The following is a 21,925-nucleotide window of genomic DNA, read 5'->3' as shown; positions in this document are numbered from 1 at the left end:
ATTCTTTTAAATGTACCAATATGACTATAAAAATATTGTCATAAGTCCTGTTGTAATTCAAATAGGAATGGTTCGTGAGTTTTCATTTTGTTAATTCCTTCAATAAATCTAATAATCCCTTTTATAAACGAGGATAATATCACGCCACTGATGATTCAATGGAAGAGCCTCTACTGCTTGGACTGACTGGATAATCAGCTCTTTGGTTGGGCCAGGAAAAGACAACATTTATTTCAACAGAAAAGTTAATATTATGATTGTTTTCAACCCATAATGGAATATTCATAAAGTAGTAACAATTGATAGAGATGCACTTGTTACTTCAAAAACTGTCTTCTTCTCAATCTTGTTTCTCAATGATAAACGATCCCTATGACTAGGTCAATCTTTTTTACAGATGTTTGTCATTAAATACGAAAGAGCTCGCAAAACAAAAAAGTCTGTTGATAATATGCCTAAGGTCTTAATGGGCATTGTGCAAAAGTCTTGAAGAGAATCCTGCTCAATATAAAAATGACATGGGATTTTATGTGTGGAAAGGTAAAAAAAAAATACATGAATAAAGACATACCGTATTTTCCGCACTATAGGGCGCACCTAAAAGCCTTTAAGTTTCTCAAAAACCGACAGTGCGCCTTATAATCCGGTGCACACAGTGTGTGTGTGTGTGTGCATGAAGACCCCGAAATGGCTCCTTTCAAGAGACACGCCTACTATGCAGAGTTGAAACTCAAAGCTAGGCTATCAGTCACGCAGTAGAACATGGGACTCGAGCAGCGGCAACAGAATTCAACATTAACAAATCAATGGTGCGTAAGTGGAGGAAGCAACAAGATGACCTGCTCCAAGTAAAGAAGACTAAAGTCAGAGGGAACAAAGTAAGATGGCTACAGTTAAGGGGACAAACTTCAAAAGTGGGTTGTTGAACAGAGCAAGTAGAAGTGTCACCAGAGTCACTATTCCAATGAAGGCAACAGCGCTAGAAAGTGAACTTAACATCAATGAATTTGGAGCCGGTCCTTCTTGGTGCTTTCGTTTTATGAAACGATTTGAACTGTGACAAACTGAGTTGGAAAGACATTGTTTTCAACGAAGGCGGCGCAAATACCGGTAAGAGCTACCAGTACGTACGGTACCGTATTGTCAATGCACTAACTTGTTGTGCATTGTGAATGGAGTTGTCAGAACGTTGGTTTGTATTCTATTAATAAAGTTTAACTGACTTATCAGACTGTTTTGTTGACATTCCCTTTAGCGCAGCTCCATTTAGTGGATGCATAACACAACCCAAGCCACTACTGTAGCTTTTATTCTATGCGCCTTATAATGCAGAGCGCCTTATATGAGATTCTTTTTTTTTTAAATAAGACTTTCATTGAAGGTGCGCCTTATAGTGCAGAAAATATGGTACTCTGAGTAGTGGACAGAAAAAGGCTATTTCGGCATTTTTAATTCAGTGATAATATGCATTCATACATTTATTGATACTGCCTCTACCTTAATGTTAAGAAATTATAACACATTCTACCATCTATTCATTTGCGACACAATCAACTGAAAACACAATCAAAAAATTTAAATATAATGTTTTTGATGTCAGTAATGCCTATTTTCAATGTCCCAACACTTCTTGAAACACAGTTTGTATGAAGGTTTCAAAAGCACTTTATAGCTATCATACATCATATAATTAAAACTGTATTGTGTATGGAGGATCAGATATTCTAATATAGATATTAGATAGAAGACAGGTACTAAGTGAGAAAAAAAAGTCCTGAAGAATCCATATTCAAATTGAAAAAAAAATGTGCCAGAAGTTAAAATATGAAATATCAACAAAATTGTTTTCATCTCTAATCCCATACTTACAGCTCCCTGTTGTCTCTTCAGCTTGTCTCTGTACTCCTCCAGCTCCAGCAGGTTGAGCTCAGAAGGGAGTTTCTATAGCCACAAATAATAAGAATTCTTAACATTTCATAGAAACATACATCTATATGCATGTACAAATACTGTCTTTAAGGCCTTTAAACATTCATACATCTCTATGTATATACAAATACTGTCTTTAAGGCCTCTAGACATTCATATTGCGTCAAAATTCTGGGATTTAAATGAGTGATACCTGAGATCCCCTACTGTCCAGTGAAGGCACTCTATGCTATAGGGAGACTTAATTTATGTAGGGCTAAATTTTTAGAGCTGAGGAAAGTACCACAGTTGATCTCAATAATGGGACTTCATTCATTCAGAACTAAAAAACAGAATGCTTAATCTATGTAATTTACCAGATCCTTAGTAAGACTTGGAGAGAAGGTAACAAACATTGCTCAGTAAACAGCAAACAAACTGCGAGACAAAGACAATATTACTCTTCCGTGCCCCTAAAGGATGATAGGTAATTACTTTCCCCTTGACTGAGAGTCTTATTTCACATGGCGTCGTAATACCATGATAAACCTAATGAGATTTTACACCCTTCTTCATTTGAGCAGATAAAATCCGCCAATCAGGACGTCAATCTCATATCCATGCAGCTTAGCAGGAGTGCAGTTCAGGTAGCTCAGGTGAGAAATCAGTCAGATGGGGGTTTTAAAGTACAGGAAGGTATACCAATAATACCAATAAGGATGGCAATATGGCTGTTATCTGAACAACTCAAATGCAGTGGGTTGGATGGAATTATTCCATTATCAAACGGATATAGGATCTTATTAGCTAGCGTCTTGTCATCAATTTAACAGGTGACTGGTGCTCATTCATTCAGTAAGACAAACTCTTCCTTCTCCAAACAGTGAGTGTTTTGACCTCCAGTTCATGCTGCACCACGTCAAATGTGTCGTTTGTGAAGTAGATCTCTTCAATACTGTCAATGATCTCTTGCTCTGCCTGAGGGTCTATGGGCTGCTCCCTTAGCTCCCGCAGATCCTCCTGAAACAGAGCAAACCAAGGACAAGAAATGACAAGGAGTGACTTTTGAGCTTGGAAAAAAAAGGAATTTGGAGAGTTCCCAGCATGGGGTATTGTCTCTAAGAATGCATCATTTTAGTATAAAAAAGATAAAGCAACAAAAAAAACAAGAAGTCAAAGCATTTGGAAACACACAAGTGGACCAAAGCAGAGAAGAAGCAAAGATGTCAGGAGTTAGGATTCTCAGTTGGGAGAAGGGACCAAATCAGAATAACAAGAGAAGGGGGAGTTTAAGCACAAGTGCGCAGGTCAAGAAAACAAATTGTAGCAAAAACAATTCAATTCGGGAAGCAATGGACAGAGGGGAGCACAAATGGGGAAAAACAGAAGAATCTTTAGATACAGAATCAGCTTTATTGGTCAAGTATGTTCACAAATACAAGGAATATGAAGGTAGCAGAGGATAGAGCAATAATACATGGAACAGAACATTCCTGGTTCGATTCTCGGTTCCTCCTAGCCTGTTGAAGAGTTGTTGAAGACACTAAACCCCGAACTGCTCCCCTGGCACCGCTAGATGGCAACTAATTGTTCATCTATGATGGGTTAAATGCAGAGAGGAACTTCTCGCAAGAGACTAATAAAGTACAATAAAAATATTTGGCTCAGGTTTTCAGTTGTACCTTGTATAAATGTGAAGGACCGCAACAGCTGGCAACATTAAATGCACAAAGTGCAAATATAGTCACATCTGTAGTCAAGCTCCGGACTGTTCCAACCACACCAAAGGACCATCTGTTCGCATCTTCATATGCATACTCAGAATCAAATAAGGGCTACGTTGTTGTGTCATACAAGAACTTTCAGAGTTTGAGAGGTGGGTTGTTTATTATCTGGATGTTCGATGTGTGGGTCCCCAGCGTGACTTGTTGTCTCCTGACAGTGAGGAATAGGCCAGGAATGCAACCTGGGATAGTTGGGTGCAGAAAACTTCTGGGATGATGCTGTTGTGAACACTGACCCTTCCGTAAGGTGTTTGTGGACATTGTGCAGTTCCATGTTGACTTGTTTGCTCAATGGGCAAACTTCAAAACATCCTTCAGACGGGACAACACCAACATCTCAAATGTTTTTACCATCACAGAGGTCAGGGTAACAGGCAGACAGTTGTCCTGCACTGGAGGATTTTTTGGGGGGGGACCGGGATCATTGATGTGGGTGGTTTAAAGCAGGAGGGGACATCATCACCCAGCTCCAGTGATCTGTGAAATTCCTGTGAAATTCTGAGCCAGCCGATCAGTGCAGACATTCAGACAGAAGGATGACACATTGTCTGGGCCTGAAGCCTTCCTGACCTGGCACACAGTCCCCTAACAGATGCTGAATAATGGTGAGGTGTCAGTGGGGAGGGATGGGGAAGGAGCAAGGGGCGTCAAAGCTGAAGCGGTTGACGAACGTGAACGTGCTCTCAAATCTATGATAGAACTCATTTAGCTTGTCGGCCGTTGATTACTTTTGATAGTTGCAGGGGGGAGGGGGTTTCCTATAGCTGATGATGTTTTGCAGGCCTCTCACCAGAGACAAAGAGTTGTTGTCTGAAATTTTTTTTCAGCTTTTCTGTGAAGCACCTATTTGTCACTTTTTTTTTTGTCAGCGTGTTTCTGGGCAGGCTGAAGAGTACTCTGTCTCCATATCCATATGCCTTCTCCTTGATATGGCGAAGCTGTCTTGGTTTTAAGGTGAAACAGGGTTTTTTGTTATTGTGTGTGTAAAGGGTCTGGGGGCTTATTTATGCTCATTACTAAATATACATGCATACCAAAATTTTGTACGTTTTTGTGGAACTTGTGGATTTATAGTCTGACATGGCAAACGGAATTTCAAAACTCTATTAAACGGAGCAGCACTACCAGAAGTCGAAGGGGTAGTGTTGTGTTGTGTTGTATGGTCAAGTGCCACCAGTGAAAGGAACAGAGGAAATTTGACAACATCATATGGAGATGACCAAGAAGAATATCCATCCATGTGCCGCAATGTATTTAATGGACGCACAAACCGCCACCATCTACTGCGTTACCTCTTTCTGTGTCTCTTTCTCTTAAAGGGAGCCCCTCCTGGGAGGACTAATTGGCATACATATTCTTTAAAGTTTGTCTCATACCAGAAAGTGTTGTTAAATAGCACAAAGAATTGTTATTTCTTTAAAAAATGTAATTTATAACACATCTGTGTAGGTTCGCAGTCATACAGGTCATGGTTAAGTCTATGTCATGAAAGAAGAATAAAATCCAAGTCCAGTTGTTACGACAAGATTTGGACAACGAATTTATAACACATATTCAACCTACTGGAGCAGCCATTGCTTTACTACTGCAATGCATGCTGGCTTTAAGATGTATACAGGTTGCTCATGTTAACTTTGGCCTTCCACAAGTGTTAACTTTCACTCGGTATGGTTCAGTATATTAACAGGAGTGGTGGGCCGTCAGGGCCTGCAAGGCCTTCTCTGCTGGCCTAAAAAAATATCTGAATCACAAACGTTAATTAAATTTTGTCCATGAATACTTATTAAATAATTCCAAATGGTCTGTTCACTTCCTTTCATAGCTTTTCTCCTGGTTGTGCCGCTTCGAGACATGCATTTTTATATTAAAACATTGAACCAATGTTTCCAGGCAGGGTAAAAGTCAAAGGAATCTGCCTGGGGGGGGGGGCATGATCGGTTCTGCAAGCCCTTTAAGCAAAAAATAAGTGTTGATGACGCTGTTGCCTCAACCAATCAGATTTTGAGTTGCCGACATCAAAGCCTTCTAGCAGGCTTCAGCAACGTCAGCATATTCACACCCTCTGATTGCATAGTCAGAGAGTGGACAAGTGTATTAGTGAGGAGAAGCTCACTAGCGAGCTGCGAACAGAAATACAGTTGTGTTTGTTTAATATCGATTTTTTCAACCCACAATGGCTGCAGTAGGAGAAGAAACGTATTTAGTTACTAATATATTGTTTCTTTTTGAAGAAAAGCTGTACATAGTTCAACCAGGAAAAGGATTTGTCCGACATTTTCAAGCCAGTTACTACGACTGGTACCCCTGGCTCACAGGCTCCGAGGTACACTGCAAATTGTATTGCTGGGAGTGCTTGGAGCCGAAGCGTACGGATAATCTGCAGGACAGAATAATTGAACTCTATTTGAGGAAAGAAAGGAGGATGGATTTTGTCTACAAATGATCAGAATTTTGGTTAGTAAAATGCTGCCATTTTCCTAAATAATACTGCAAGTTTATAAGGTCATTATTGTTTTTTTTTTAATGTGTCGTAGCTGTTTGCTATAAAGGCATTTATTGCTGTCCATTTTTGTGGCTCCCGCCACGGGACCAAACTTTTGTTGACCCGGCGTGTTCAAAAACATCATAATGGTCAGGAACTGATCAAGCAAGAATAGTTTATTCTAAGTCAGGAAATGCACTTACGAGATATCCCAGTTCAGAGATATCCCTGGCTAGAATGAATGTCACCCTGAGAGGATCTTTCACCCTCTCTGGACACCCGCTGAGACGCGTCCAGCAGATGTGCAGGTGAGGAGGTTCTGGCCCCGTGCCGAAGAGGCGCGGTCATTTTATTGGTCATTTATTGGGGGGTGGATTGATTCGGAGCACTACTGAAGGCCTAAGTGTAAAATGCACGGCCCGCCACTGATATACAGTAATAACGCCACACTGTGCTGGTTTTAGGGGCAACTTCCAGTCCAAGGGGAACCAAAGGGACTGACGCTAGGCTACACAGCATTGCAAGGCACAAGAAGAGAAGAAATGAGAAGGAACTTGCTTGTGGAAGTACACAACTTCCAAAGGATCCATAGCCGTGTTATCACCAGTTCTCTCTGGTTGCATTTAGCCAAGCTAGGTTGCTGAAAGAGCTCACAGGTGCGGCTAGTTTTAAACGCACAAAAGAGCCAATAGCAGTGGCTACAGTTTTCTTTCACAAGCATACAAAGGGTCCGCAAGAAACCATTAAAACACACTTGAAGAAACACCACAGGCAGGAGACGCTGGATGTTTTCCTGCGAGGATGTCAACAACCCGCAACTGTAGAAGTAGCATCTGATGACAAAGGACCAACTTCAAGCACGATCACAAAGGAAGCTAATGGTCAGTTAGCACAGTGATCCGTAGGCTATGGTGAACAGCAGATAACAAAGGGTGGAGCTCCTTACAGCAGATACTCTTTTCATTTTACCCGTAGGGAAAATGAACAAGACTGAGCCCAGTTCCACCTCATGACACTACCATGTCACTACCCAGACAGCACTGCCACGTTACAACAACAGCTTAGGAGTCAAATGGGTTTTTTGTTCCAATCTCACACAAACTAAGATATGATGACAGATTTTATTGTCGTCTTTTATGTAGCTGCTACAAATATGGATCAAATAGGACATCTTGGTTACTAGGGATCCCTTTAAAATGTACATTATCATGAGGTCCTATAGTTTGTTATTGTTTAAAACGGAGCACGGAACTCAGAACCTGGAAGGGAACTCTGAACTCGAACTCTGTCCTCTCGTAGATTGGTTGCTTTACAACCATGTCAACATAAAGCATGGAAAGTATGTGTCCAGGAACATTTAACAGTATTTTAAACAGACGTACCGAGCATAAATGAGTCTAGAGAGCCCATGCGAAGGAGTGAGATCAACTGAGAAACAGAGTTAAACTGAATTCTATCTTGTGCAAATGTCTAGGCTCAATGCTGTGAGGGTTTTTTTTAAGAGTTGGAACCTACATTCTCTGGTGGTATCAATGAGAATAATCACGAGACAATTACAAACTATTAAAGGTCTATGTTAGCATTGACCAACTCTGCAAAGCGGAATTTATTCATGGTATAAATTTATTGAGAAGTACCCTCGCAGGTGAAAATTGTGTCCTTGAAGGAAACAATCGTGCCATCTAATCAATGAAGTTTGTTTTTATAGACAGGAATGGAGAATGTCTACATTCATACAAGAATATCATACAAGTATGTCGTAATTAGGCTAAAATAACAAAACATTGATAGTCTGACCATTTTTGATTCTCTCTGAACTTCCTTGGTTGATGTCAGACTTCCGGGGAGTGTTAACAGAGGGAGGAGCCCAACTAGTGGACACACATAATTACACCTAAACTTAGTCACAATGAAAAAGAGTGTTGTGGAGCTACCAGACTTTACTGACATATAAAAGATGGAACTCTGCTACAAAATGATGTCCAAAGTCAGTTTTGTTCATCAATCAAGGCAAAAAAAAAACTTTCTAATTCAGCCATCCAAGAAAGCATTGGCTTTACCTCAAAATCTGCAACTCCTTAGAGAACAGCGGGTCAGTGGCCTGGTGCCAGTGGAACTCTTGGATGCCAGTATAGAGATAGATGTACAAGAGTGCAAATAAATTCATGCTTCGGCATATTCATTTGATACATGAATAACACATCAAATAAGATAATAAATTAATATTTGGCAGCAGCATATTCGTACAATATTGCCAAAAAATGGAAGCACATTTACCAGACTGTGAGAGATCCTCTTGTGACATTTACAGTATTTAATTTTTACAACAATAATATTAGTGTGTCCTTTTTAAAGTACCTATTAAGAATATGCAGTGTAGTCTTAACCTGACTGTGGCACCTGAGGACTCATGAAATCGACAAAAACACAATAATGAACCCTAATACATTCCGCGAACCGTCAAAGGCTTTTAGGAGTCAAGAAGTTAACTTTTTTAACGATAAACATTCACATAGACCGACTGGTTTTGTTCAAGGTAAAGTTGTCTTATCACAATTAAAGCGTATACACAATTGAAAGACTATCTACCCCGTTGCTGCTGAAATTGCTTCAGTGGAGAAACTGACAGATTTGTGTCAGCAGCCAAAATTCCATATTCAAATCCCATCACAACTTAACTCTAAGACTGAGTCTAACTTCTATCTTGCACGGGGGATCAATGCACTGAGGTACTAATATGGACTCGGCAAAGATGTGAGTGGATACATTTAATATGAAGGGCAGAAAAATATTCATCAGGATCATAATTTCAGTATCAAAACTGTCATACTTCACAGCCGACGGTTCGAGAAATTACCATCAGGCTGCAGAACGGCAACCAGATTTGCCCAACCATGTTAGTGAATTTGCTTTCTGCTAATAGCAGTGAAATCTGGCCCGATCATATGCAATTACACTGGCAGACTACATTTAAATTTGGGGGGAATGCACGTGTTGTGAGGCTGCAGTGCACAGTCAGACCTTTAAACTAATACGCCATGCTTGAGTCAGAGGGAACAAGTGAGACCCTGGGAAAGCATGCGGGTAAGTGCGTGAGAATCAGCGTGGTGAGCAGAAGCAGGCGATCACACTCCGCCATCAAAAGGGTGGAAATCGGCTCAAACATGAGGGGAGGTGCAACTGGGGGAGGGGAGCGAGGTGGATGACTCATTGCCAGCGAAAGTGAGAGCAGGGAGAAAACGGGGTTGAGCAAAACCGAAAAAAAATGTGTCTTGGAGTGTAGACGTTTTTTTTTTTTTTTTTTATCACGGCCTCGCTGCAATGAAACATCTTTAAGGTGATGACTTATTGAAAGGTTAATGTTCAATTAGGTCATTCTGTTCCTATCCTGCCAGTGCAGCTGCACAAAACAAAAAAAAAAAACACCTTCACTCTTCAGGATGTAATGCAGTATCAGACCGCATCACATCACATCGTTGTAATTATCATTTGTATTTGCAAATTGTAATTGTAGAAGCTTCAATTACGCACTGAAGCATTGGTGTGGAAATGCATTGAACAAACTGCCCTCTTTGTCCTGTGCTTACTTAAATTTTTATATCTGCGGGGAAACAAGCGGTGTATTTCCATCCGAACTGCAGAGCATTGACAGAGCCACGCCAAAGAGTGAAAGTGCATATTTACGTAGAGTGGAAAATCACGCACGGGACAAAACGGTCCTCCACGGCAACAACAACAACATGGGGCTTAGATAAAAACAGAAGAGTGAATAAACAATACGATGGTTCATGGAAATTCCGTTGAGACAGCGGGAGGGAAATGAGATTGCGCAGGGAGACAGTAGGAGCAAGTTATTTCCACTCTGGAATCATTCATTAGAAAAACGGATCTCTGTAATTAGTGTAGGATTATTACGCAAGCCGTCCTGTGCTCGACTAAAAGTTTAAAACGGGATTTTTCCGGCACATGTGGAGATGATACTGCCTATAATTTAATTTATGCATGGTAGTAAACAAACCTCAGCACATGGGAACCTATCTAAGAGTCTATGTTTTAACTTAAACTATAAATGACCACAGTTAACTAAAAATCCAATTTGAATAGTGATATGTTAAGAGGCATATATACTCAGGATTAGAAAAAGGTTGGCAAAATCCAGAGTGGTGTGTGGAACTTGGGTGAACTCTGCTGGTAATAAAAGCTAACAGCAACACAAGGGGAAACTGGTAGTCCAAATTCCAAGGATTTCTCAGAACAGACTTAGTTTTTTTTGTTTGTTTTTTTCCAGTGATCCGAAGGTTTCATTGCAGATTTATCACTGTTGCTTGTTTAGTTATTTTCTTCTCAGATAAACTAAAATTTAACTTCACCAGTTTTAAATAAGATTTGCTAAATGGCATTGTTTTCCCACTAATCCCAAAAGTTACCAGCTGTAACTGCTGTTTAGAACTGGGCAATATGAAAATTAATTTTGTGTTATTCTGAGGCTGATTTTTAATATGAGGGTATAAATAAGAGAGTTATATGTCTCTAAATGTGACAAATAGTGTACCCTGCCTGTCCACCATTGATAGCTAGGATTGGCTTAATTTCAAACGCAATCCTGAGTTCAGGATAAACAGTATACCGTATTTTCCGCACTATAAGGCGCACCTAGAAACCGACAGTGACAGTGCGCCTTATAACCCAGTGCGCCTTATATATGGATCAATATTGAGCCACAAGAGGTCTCGCAACTACGAGAAGCAGCCGCCGACTCCATTTTCTCCCGTAGATGAAGTAGCACGCGGTGCATGTTGGGATATATGACTGCGCGATGCGTGCATTATTATTTCCATTTGTGTGTTTGTGTGTGTGCGCTTTGAATTGTGACAAACGGAGTTGGAAATACTTTGTTTTCAACGAAGGCGGCGCAAATACGGGTAAGAACTACCGGTACGTACGGTACCGTATTGTGAATGCACTAACTTTTTTTGGGAGTGAACGGAGTTGTTAGAACGTTGGTTTGTATTCTATTAGTAAAATTTGACTGACTTATCTGACTTTTTTGTTGACATTCCCTTTAGCGCAGCTCTATTTAGTGGATGCATAACGCAACGCCAACCACAACTGTAGCTTCTATTATATGCACCTTATAATGCGGTGCGCCTTACATATGAAAATTTTTGAAAAGCAGGTCATTCATTGAATAAAGCACAAAATAAACATACAAATGTAAGTCACAATATTCGTGTATTAAAAAACATGTTACATTTTTAGATGTAAAAACACTTTTATATTACAATTAGTCATAAGACTAGACACATTAAGATTTTGGCAGAGTCATGAGTTTATAAGCTTTTGACTCGGAAACTATGAATTTATGATAGACTTGAAATCTATCAGTAATTTCTGTCTATTTGCTGTGTTTTTAAATTGTAAAAACACGAAGGATCATCACATAGCATCCTGACAGCTTTTCCCTTCAGGAGTTCCCACAGCGAATTAACCTTTTCCATCTAGCCCTATTCTCTGTATCCTCCTCTCTCGCACCAACTACCTTCATATCATCTCTCACTACGTTTATAAATCTTCTCTTTGGTCTTCCTCAAGACCTCCTGCCTGGCAGCTCCAATTCCAGCATCTGTCTACCAATATATTCACTATGCCTCCTCTGTACTCCTGTCTGTTCTCTTCAGTCCTCTCAGTATCCCACTTCTTCTTTGCTAACCGCTTTCTCTGTCTCCTTATCTATTTTCCTTCCAGATGACACACCAAGAACTTTCCTACCTGTCTCCCTGATAGCACTAGCTGTGTTGTCCAATCATTTGGAAGCTTTCCCCAGAGACCACCCAGTCCCTTTCTCAACTCCTCCCTGAAAACCACAGAACACTCCTCCCTTTTCAGCTTCCAATACTGTGTCCTCTTCTCTTCCTTTGCTCTCTTGATCTTCCTTGTCACCAGTCATCCAACAAACCCCTCATCCTATGCTGTGTCGCTACACTCTCAACTTCAACTACTTTCTTCCCTCAGCCGCAGGGAATCTTCAATATTTGTAGTTACAGTTAACAGTTAAGACAATTCATATTTCACTGTATTTCTTATTCTTCCTCCTTTCTACTATTATCTATTACTGTTATGTTTTTTACTTGAAACTCTGGCACAACAATGTCCTTCAGGATAAATAAAGTTGTTCTCATCTCAGTCACTGATCTCTTTCAGGTTACCTCATCTATACAAGATGAAGTCTACCTGCGTGCTCCTACCTCCACTCTTATAAGTTACCCTATGTTCCTGTCTTTTCTGGAAAAAAGTGTTCACTACAGTCATTTCCATCCTTTTTGCAAGATCTACCACTATCAGTCCTTCTGCATTCCTATCCTGGATACCAAATCTGCCTGTCAGTTGTTCGTCCCCTCGTTTGCCTTCACCAACATGCCCATTGAAGTCTGCACCAGTTACCACTCTCTCATCTCTGGGAATATTCTGCAGCACTTCATCTTGCTCATTCGAGAACTCCTCCTCCTCAAAATCACATCCCACCTGTGCAGCATAGCCACTAACCACACTGAGTATCACACCTTCAATTTCCAGTTTCAGACTCATAAGTCTATCTGACATTCTTTTCACCTCTAGGACGTTCCTAACAAACTCCTCCTTCAAGATAACTCCTACTCCATTTCTCTTCTTATCAGAACCATGATGTACAACTTAAAGCCTGCTCCTAAGCCTCTAGACTTACTAGCTTTCCACCTGGTCTCCTGGACACACAGTATATCCACTTTCCTTCTCTGCATCATGTCGACGAACTCTCTACCTTTTTCTGTCATAGTCCCAATAGTCAAAGTCCCTACTCTCAGTCCCAGACTCTTGCCTTTCCTCTTCTCTCTCTGCTTCCGATCACACCTTCCTCCTCTCCGTCTTTGACACTAAGAAGCAATAAAAAAATCATCAAGGAAAAAAGGAATGAAGCCATTCCGAGACACGGCAAATGAAATATCCCCAAACTTTTGATCTATTTAAAGATTATGTTGCAAATGTTCCAAAAACACATTGTTCTCTATATATCTTAATTGCAATGTGTGAATAGTACACAACTCAATCATTACAATCTTTAAAATTAAATGTGAACTCATGAATACAGGAAATTTTTTGAAATTTGAGCCCTGAGTTTTATTTTAAGATTCAAACCATCATGATCCTCTCACCAGAATCTGATTTCTAAATTATATTAAATTCTATTAAAAACAGCCAAAAAGATCCTCGCAGATCAGTCCCACATCCTACACCCAGCTTTCGGGTGGCTCCCCTCTGGTCCCACACTCCACTGCCCCGCCTGCAAAACCCAGAGAAGGGCAACCTTGGTCCCCAGAGCTGTCCAACTTCTCAATTCCCAGCAACCCTGCAAACCCCTCATTGCCAATGGAGATTTTGTACCGACAATTTGCACAATTTTGTAAAGTTTTATAGATATATATGCGTATATATATATATACACACACACATACAATTTTTTTTCCCCCTTTTTTTCTTTTTCTTTTTTTTTTATTTTACTCTTGTTCACATGTTTACAACTTTGATGCTGCTACCCAATGTGCCCCCCAATTGCCCCTTGCGAACAAATAAAGTCTTTCTGATTCAGAAATGTCCTAGCAACCAACCTGACTTGGCGTTTTCTTCTATTGTCTCTAAATGTGCCAGCAATTTCTCACCCTAAGCTCAGCATTATTAGAAAAAGACTGCAAGACAAGGGTGAACTTAATGTCAACCATTCTCTCAGGGACTCTCAGTTTTATAACCTTAAGTTTGTTTTTTACCATATTAACAGTATATATGTATACTGTTTATGTATATTATATGAACTTCAGTGTTACTATCAGCCAAAGCTATAATAATTGTGGTTTGTGTACATTTGATGATATTTGATTTCCCTATTGTTACTGCATAAAATGTAACATTCTAAAATGTCATTTCATATATATACATATATATATATATATATATAAAGATGCTTTAAGATGCTCCATATATATCTGAAGGTGCTTTCTCTCACTGTATTCTTGTAAAGTGTGGTTGTATACATATATATGAGGAGAATGAAAGAATGAGTGAGAAAAAGCATCTTCAGATATGATAACATTGCTTCATGCTTAATATGGTAAGCACACTATATATATGTGTGTGTGTGTATATATATATATGGGTGTATATATATATCTATTTATTTTGTATATTTACACACACACATATACATACATACAAACATACAAGCATACAAGCGTACCATTGTATATATGGGCAGACCCTGCAGCCACGCTGGACAAGAGCTAGGAAAACAATGATGATGATGATGACCCTGTTGTATATTAATCCAGAGTGGATCCCCTACACAGGCTCTTTAATGCTGCCTGTCTACCTCAAGATAAGAGCAAACATAACAATCTGTTCCAAGCCTCAACAAGATTTCCTGACAGCACAGGCTACTTCAACCTGGAGACATCTATACCCATTTGTTATACAGTGCATGATGCACAGCATAATGAGAAGTGAGAAAGCAAGGTGTCAGCCAATGAAGTACCTGAAGTCTAGTCAGTCAGTTACAAAGAAGGGCTAAGTGAATATCCCGTGCAGGAGAAACCCAAGTAAGTGAAGTGCGGTTATGAGCCACCGGAGAGGAACAAAACCTTGACAGATAGAAATCGCTGATAAGGGGAAATTCTAAGTGAAGCACGGATCAAGGCAGCACAAGAACAAATACTTTGCAAATGAATGAAGTAAGAGCAGGGGTATACCAAACGGGACAGGAATTGAGTTGCACAGATGCCCCTGAGACGGCTCAGCACATCATAGCAAGGTGTACATGGAAAGTCAGAAAGAAAGTCAGGCAAATTATAGAGTACCTGCTTCTGAGCATAACCATGGAAAAATGGAAAATGTCCATTTTAGTTTACGGTCACAAAAAAGGGGACGCTGTTGTCAAATCTTCTAGCAGCAACTGGACTTTGTATCTTTCCTTGGAGACATTTGACCTCAAACCAATGACAAGAAACCAAATCCAGTTGGTGTGAAAACATTTGACATAGATTAGACCAGGATGACTGGCAACCTTCAAAAATTGATAATGGCAAATTGCTGATGGCCAAACTACTGGACACTGTGTTCATTCACAACCCACACACAATAGAATCTCAAGGGACAGCACTACCAAAAAGAAGGAACATGAGAAGCTCAAAAGGATAATTATGTGAAGGTTTGTTGTTGCTGTGATTGGAAAGTGAGAGCTGTGACCATAAAGGGGTTACAGTTATAACATCTTGTAAACAGCTTAGATATTGCATATAGCCCATATAGCATCAAATAGTCATTTTGATGCAAAATAAGAGAGCCCCAGGAAAGGTGTACAAGACAGTTGTGTGACAGATCAGTGATGATGTATGGTTTAGAGACAGTAGCACTGAGAAAAAGACAGGAAACAGAGCCGCAGTTAGCAGAGGTGAGGATATTGAAAGTTGTATTTGGGAATCAGGAGGATGGGGAGGATAAGGAATAAGTCCATCAGAGGGACACCATATGTTAGATCTTTTGGAGAAAAGGTCAGAGCTGCCAGACTGAGATGGTTTGGTGAATATATTTGGTAGAAGGATGGAACTGTTTATATATACATATATATATATAAATATATATACATATTATATTATATTAACAGGAACTGCCGGGCAGGAGGCCAAGTGGAAGACCAAAGAGAAGATTTATGGATGTAGTGAACGAGGACACGAATTTTGTTTGTGTGAGAGAAGATGATACAGAGAATAGGGTAATGTGGAGGAGGCTGATTCACAGGAAGTTGATTTGCAGTGGCGACCCCTGATTTTTTTTTTATTTTTTTTTATTACACATTATTGATCCCTTGCAGCATTTAACCCATTATGGATGAACATGAGCAGTTGTCAGCCATCTAGCAGCACCAGGGGAGCAGTTAGGGGTTCAGTGTCTTTCTCAACATCACTTCAACAAACTAAGAGGAGCCAAGAATCAAACCAGAACTCTTCAGTTCCAAGGACGATTGCTCTACCCAAAATAAAAGAAGAATAAGAGATGCCCCAGAGGTTCTCCAGTATTACTACCAACAAAACCTATAATAATTGTGGTTCGTTTAGCATGTTTGTATTTGATGATATTTGATTTCTCTGTTGGTACTACATTTCTATACTGCATTTGTTTACCACGTAACCTATCATATCTGAGGATGCTTTCTCTCACTCATACTTTAATACTAAATTAATTGATGATTGTCTTGAGATAGTATTAAGGCTGCAGTTTATTTTATGTTGCATAAGTGATGGAGTTAATATCTTATTTTGTCTATAAGTTGTGTTTGTATGCAGTACAATGGAATTGATGAAAGCCCTGTGTCGTAACCTACACTCGACCACTGCTGGTCTAACATTAGTTTGTTCTCCAGAGGAGCAAATACAGAAAAAGAAAAAGAAAAGTCCCAACAAGAAGCTTGTCAGGCCTCCTTGTAAGTGAGAAAGCGTCTCGGGACGAAGATATCTAAGGCGCCAATTTCATTTATCATTACAGAGAAAGAAACAGGTGAAATATCAAGGTCTGAAGTTTACCTTGCTTGGAATCCTCAGGTTTTCCAGAGGTCCTAGATCTCCCAAGTTCTCCTGGGGGGTTTTCAAACCCTTTCAAAAAGAAACTCATGTCACATTAAAGATTCAAAAGACCAGAAAGATCATTTAACATCTCAGGTATTTGTTTGTTGGTTTGTGTTGCAGCACATCTCTGTTTCGTTCGTGGTATTTTATAACACTGCTGTGCAAAATGTTCCACTTATTAGCAGTTTACTCTTTGCTTCAGTGTTTTGGTTGTCATGCAAACGACATACCGAAAAAGAAGAAAACCTTTCCTCTCACGTATATGTTTCCAATGGACGGGATAAAAAGATTTTAACTGCGATACATTCGTTGAAAATGTGGTATTACATCTACCGAAAACCCCCAACACAAAATCAGCTGTCAACTTAGCCACCTTGCTATAGCTAGCTGTCATGGAGCCGTCTGGGACAAACATCGGGTGTTTCCGAGCTTGTTTATTCGCCTCTCTTACCTGCCGGGCCATTAGGGATTTTATCTTCTGCATTGAAATCCCAAATTTTGTCCAGTTAAAAGAATAAAGCTTCTTTCTTGCTGTCACTGTTATTGAATTTTTTGTGTGCTTGTTTGTTTTGTTTCTTTTCGGGGGGAGAGTCAGCGATGTGCCTCTCTCACTAAGAAAAAGGAAGCCATGTTTTGGTGGTCACCTGACGTTACAGCTGACGCAGGGACGAGTCCGAAGCATCATGGGAAATGTAGTTTTAAGAATATGAGGCCAAAGTGCTCAGACTTCATGATTGACTTCCTGTTTTTTTGCAAAAATTTGTTGGTCATAAAATATAGAATATGGGGACCATATCATCATTTCCAAATAGTAGAACCCCCTGCTCCGCCTCGATAGAAGTCTCCTCAAAGATGCCTTATAACTCTGAAGTCATATAAAGAATCTATATGGAGACTTATGAACAAAATTATGTCATTCTAACCAAAGACACAATGCAAGATTCTGATATGCATTGTTATTCAAAGTTTCAAAGTATAATAAACAAAAACAAAATTATCTGGAATGAAATAATGATTTTCTGGCCTCTTGAAAAAATAATAGCGAGTAGCAAATCTTCTGGAAAAAAATAATGTTGTAAAAAACCCCTCCTTGGTATTACAAAATCCTTTTTTAAGTAAAATATCCATGTTCCATATTTTAACAGTCTTATCTTGATATACAATTTTATATACAGTTTTTTTCTTCGTTCTCTTTGTCCGCCAATCCACATTTCACTGTAGAGCGGATAAGACGCGGCAGTTATTGCCTGCTCAACAACTACATTTGCAGGAAGTCTTTGTAGGAAGTGTTTTTCTCTGACATGTTTGAAATGCACAAGCAGAACTGCTACGCAAGTGCCCTGGTAGTGTATACAAAGCAGCAGTAAAATTGAGTCAACACTGAATGGTTCTATGAAAAACAAAGCAATCCACTGAGGATTTTTGTTCACCCTAATATAGAAGGATATCTAATAATATTAGACAATAATATTATGGCAGAATAATATTACAGCAGTGAGGAGGTCATCCTGACTGGTGGCGGGTCTGTCATGGCTACTTGTTTTGGTAGGACATAAATATTCATTCTACTTATATCATGCCTTTTTGTAGCATAGCATTATTTTCTTATTATTTCTTTATTCATCAAAATATGCTATATAAAATAGATTTTAAACAAATAAATAAATATAATGATAATTTTCTAGCATTTTTCTGTCCTTTATTTGAATGTTTGTCAGACATCTTAACATGTTGATAAAAATCAGTTTCAAAAACACTTGAAAAGGATGGCCCTTAGTTGCTTTAATTTTAGGTGCAATGGTTTATTCTTATGAAATGGAGATGCCACAAAATGCCTACACTAACAAAATTCTATAGTTTAATACAAAGGTGGCCAAAGTATTCTCACAGGCTACACTCAGTACAATACTTTCATATATGGGATTCATTTCATCTTTTTCCTGCAACACCTACTTGATTCCACTAGATGACGCACCACAACTACAGTGCTTTGCCAATGTCGAGACCCTCTTCTCCCAAAAAATATCGTAGCGAGTCACGAATGTTGGGGTTTCTGTTGATGCCTGTTTTCTGTGTGATTTTGGGGTTGCTGGGAATGATGAGGGTGTGGTTGAGGGTACAATGTATTGTTTTGTTTGTTTGTTTTTTACCTGGAATTGAGCGGGAACAGTTAGTCGAATTGCAGGCTTGTGTGAGCATTAGCAATAGCTATTGCGCATTAAACTGACTTTTTACCGTCACCCGGGTGTTTCCCTGACTAAAACGCTACAACATGAAAAGGAAAAAACTAAAAACTCTGCAGCATGTGTCTAGTTTTCAAGTGTTTAGCGTAATTTTTTCTAACTGAATCACAGGCCGCGTATTATATTGGTCAGGAAAGCGCTGGCATAAAGAATGAATACGACATTTATCATGCTAACTACGCTAGCAACTTGTCATCTGAAAAATGAGCAGCAAGTGCTACAAGGCTAGCCGCTAACTCACAAACCCAGCACATGTTTTTATAATAATAATAATAATAGTAACAATTATTCTATTATTATTATTATTATTATTATTATTATTATTATTATTATTATTATTATTATTGTTATTATTATTATCATTGTTATTGACGTCAGCACAAAAGCAAGTTATGTATTGGCATAAAAATAAGTAAATGAGCAATAAATGGCAGATGGATCATTGCACATTAGAATTCTATCAAGGTCGAAAAGTTTAATGCTGTTATGAGTTTGTTGGCAGTCACCCGGGTGTTTCCCTGACTAAAACGCTACAACATGAAAAGGAAAAAACTAAAAAGTCTGCAGCATGTGTCTAGTTTTCAAGTGTTTAGCGAAATTTTTCTAACTGAATCACAGGCCGCGTTTTATATTGGTCAGGAAAGCGCTGGCATAAAGAAGGAATACGACATTTATCATGCTAACTACGGTAGCAACTTGTCATCTGAAAAATGAGCAGCAAGTGCTACAAGGCTAGCCGCTAACTCACAAACCCAGCACATGTTTTTTATAATAATAATGATAACAACAACAATAATGGCAATTATTATTATTATTATTAGTAGTAGAAGTAGTAGTATTGAAGTCAGCTCAAAAGCAAGTTATCTACTGGCATAAAAATAAGTAAATGAGCAATAAATGGCAGATGGCTCATTGCACATTAGAATTATATCATGGTCGAAAAGTTTAATGCTGTTCTGAGTTTGTTGACAGACCCACATGCAGACACAAGACAACAAAGGCAGATTTACCCTGAGTCCGGTTGCAAAGCACAGTTACTGACAAAGGGGTTGCGAGGTCGGCAACGGGAGAACTACGGCATCCGTCGAGATCCGGCCGCAGGCAAGCCACTGGGCTGAGGTGTCCGGAACACTCCGGCCACTGGTAAGCAGGGCAGAGGCTGCAGCTTTTGCGATGGCAATGGCCTACACTGATGGACGAAGCTCGGACGTGGATGGACAGCCAGGCGAGAAGCGCTGGCCTACACTGACGAGGGAGGCCAGGCTGGGTCCAGGTAGCAAGGCAAGAGGAGGATGAGGGATGCAGCTCAGAGACAGACCAAAGGGAAGACTGAGCCGAAAACATCATGTAAAGGTAGAGGTGCGTCAGGAAACAGCAACCAGGGGTGAGCTATGACATGGGAACAAGTGGAACAAGAGCAAGTGATGGCGTGGAGGACCAACAGACAAGATGAGGTCAAACGTTGCGTGGAAACCAGAGGGTGTCCGGAAGGAGCGAATGGTGACGGCAAATGACCCGGTAACCAGGAAAACCAAAGCTTTCCCTGAGTTTTCCCTGAGCACCAGCCGTGTTCTGCATGGGAATCCTCAGCATGTGTGCTGCCGCACACCATCACACACCCGTGAAGCACACAACTGCCCCAACAAGCCCGTCCCAAATACATGCAGACCCTTTTGTTTATTATGCGAATGATCTCTGGTTGCAGGCCCCAAATGTTGATATCTGCCCAGTGTTACAGCTAAACCTTTCAAAATTAGTATTTATATTCTTTGATTATGGTTGGTTTTATGGACAATGCTAGATTCCTATGTTTACCTGATTTTTTTGCAACTTAAATGTATGGTTTGTTCAATTCGGTCCGTCTGATTCCATCATGTATCAATTCTCCAGACCCTTGTTCTCAATGCCATTCCTCAAGATGCATCGATTTATGTGAAGTTGCTCTTATCCCTACCAGATCCTGTTCAATTCTAATATTACTTTATTCAAACCATATTTTGTTTCAAATGTTAAATTATTTTTGATTTGAATCAAGGTTGTCCAGATGCACTGAGACAACATTTTAATTAGAGGTTATTTTGAGTAGCATGTTTTTTTTGTTTATTTTTAAACTGGGTAAAATACAGCAAACGGACAGGCACTGCGAGCTTGTTCCTGTTTAATGATGCCTCGGGCTATTTTTCTAGTCAAATGAGGGTGAAGCTGCTCACCTCGAGCAAATTCACATTTGTTTGTTCAACATTCACATATTGTGCGGAGCCTCCCTTAAAATATACACTGAAATGGAACAGGTGGCGGCCCTTACACCAAGATGCGACCTCAAAGACGAAACACACTTTTACTTGGGAATTTTAGAAACTTCTTGATATGCCGAGAGGATTGTGTCTCAGCGGTTAGCAAAAAAAAAAAAAACATCTCTATCAATAAAGATTAAGTCAAATGAGTTCAATATTCGAGTTTAAAAATCCAGCATATTGTGCTGGATTGAATTGACTTCACTGTTCATGGATTGAGAGCATTAGTTATTTGTTTCCCCTCATCTCTCTCACTAACTTTATTTGTCTGACACACAGACACAAACAAAGCTAAACAACAATGTGGTTTTCGACATACAAAGGGATCAATAAATCAATTCAATAAACTCCATTTCATTATTTTATCCATTATCTACCACTAACCCTACACTCACAGGGTCACAGGAGCCTATCCCAGTGTACACCTGAGACCAGTCAGTCACAATCAAGTTCAGTTCAATTTGATTTTTTTTTTATTTGACTCAATTCGATTAGATTCAGTTCAGTATAGTTTAGTTTAGTCCAGTTCAGTTCAATTCAATCCATACAGAAAGGTCCCCTTGTCGTCATT

General features: G+C 39.6%; 1 protein-coding gene across 2 annotated transcripts in view; it reads right to left on the bottom strand.

The window, feature by feature from the left end:
- vps50 (VPS50 EARP/GARPII complex subunit) overlaps positions 1-17,446 on the bottom strand; it is a 108,046-nt gene extending 90,600 nt beyond the window's left edge. For both annotated transcript variants that reach the window (XM_086171418.1, XM_086171419.1), the window contains exons 1-4: positions 17,269-17,446; positions 16,776-16,844; positions 2,806-2,928; positions 1,870-1,941 (exon numbers count right to left, since the gene is read on the bottom strand). In XM_086171418.1, the coding sequence (XP_086027544.1) occupies positions 1,870-1,941; positions 2,806-2,928; positions 16,776-16,844; positions 17,269-17,301 (297 nt within the window). In that variant the 5' untranslated portion in view covers positions 17,302-17,446. The remainder of the gene's footprint in view (positions 1-1,869; positions 1,942-2,805; positions 2,929-16,775; positions 16,845-17,268) is intronic.
- Positions 17,447-21,925: the final 4,479 nt, after the last annotated feature.

This window comes from Fistularia commersonii, chromosome 24 (genome assembly GCF_037954325.1).
Source record: "Fistularia commersonii isolate RoL2024-O1a breed Wild chromosome 24, RoL_Fcom_v1.0, whole genome shotgun sequence".
Lineage (NCBI taxonomy): Eukaryota > Metazoa > Chordata > Actinopteri > Syngnathiformes > Fistulariidae > Fistularia > Fistularia commersonii.
Note: the sequence above shows the minus strand (reverse complement) of the source record. Positions and strands in the feature narration are given on the sequence as shown.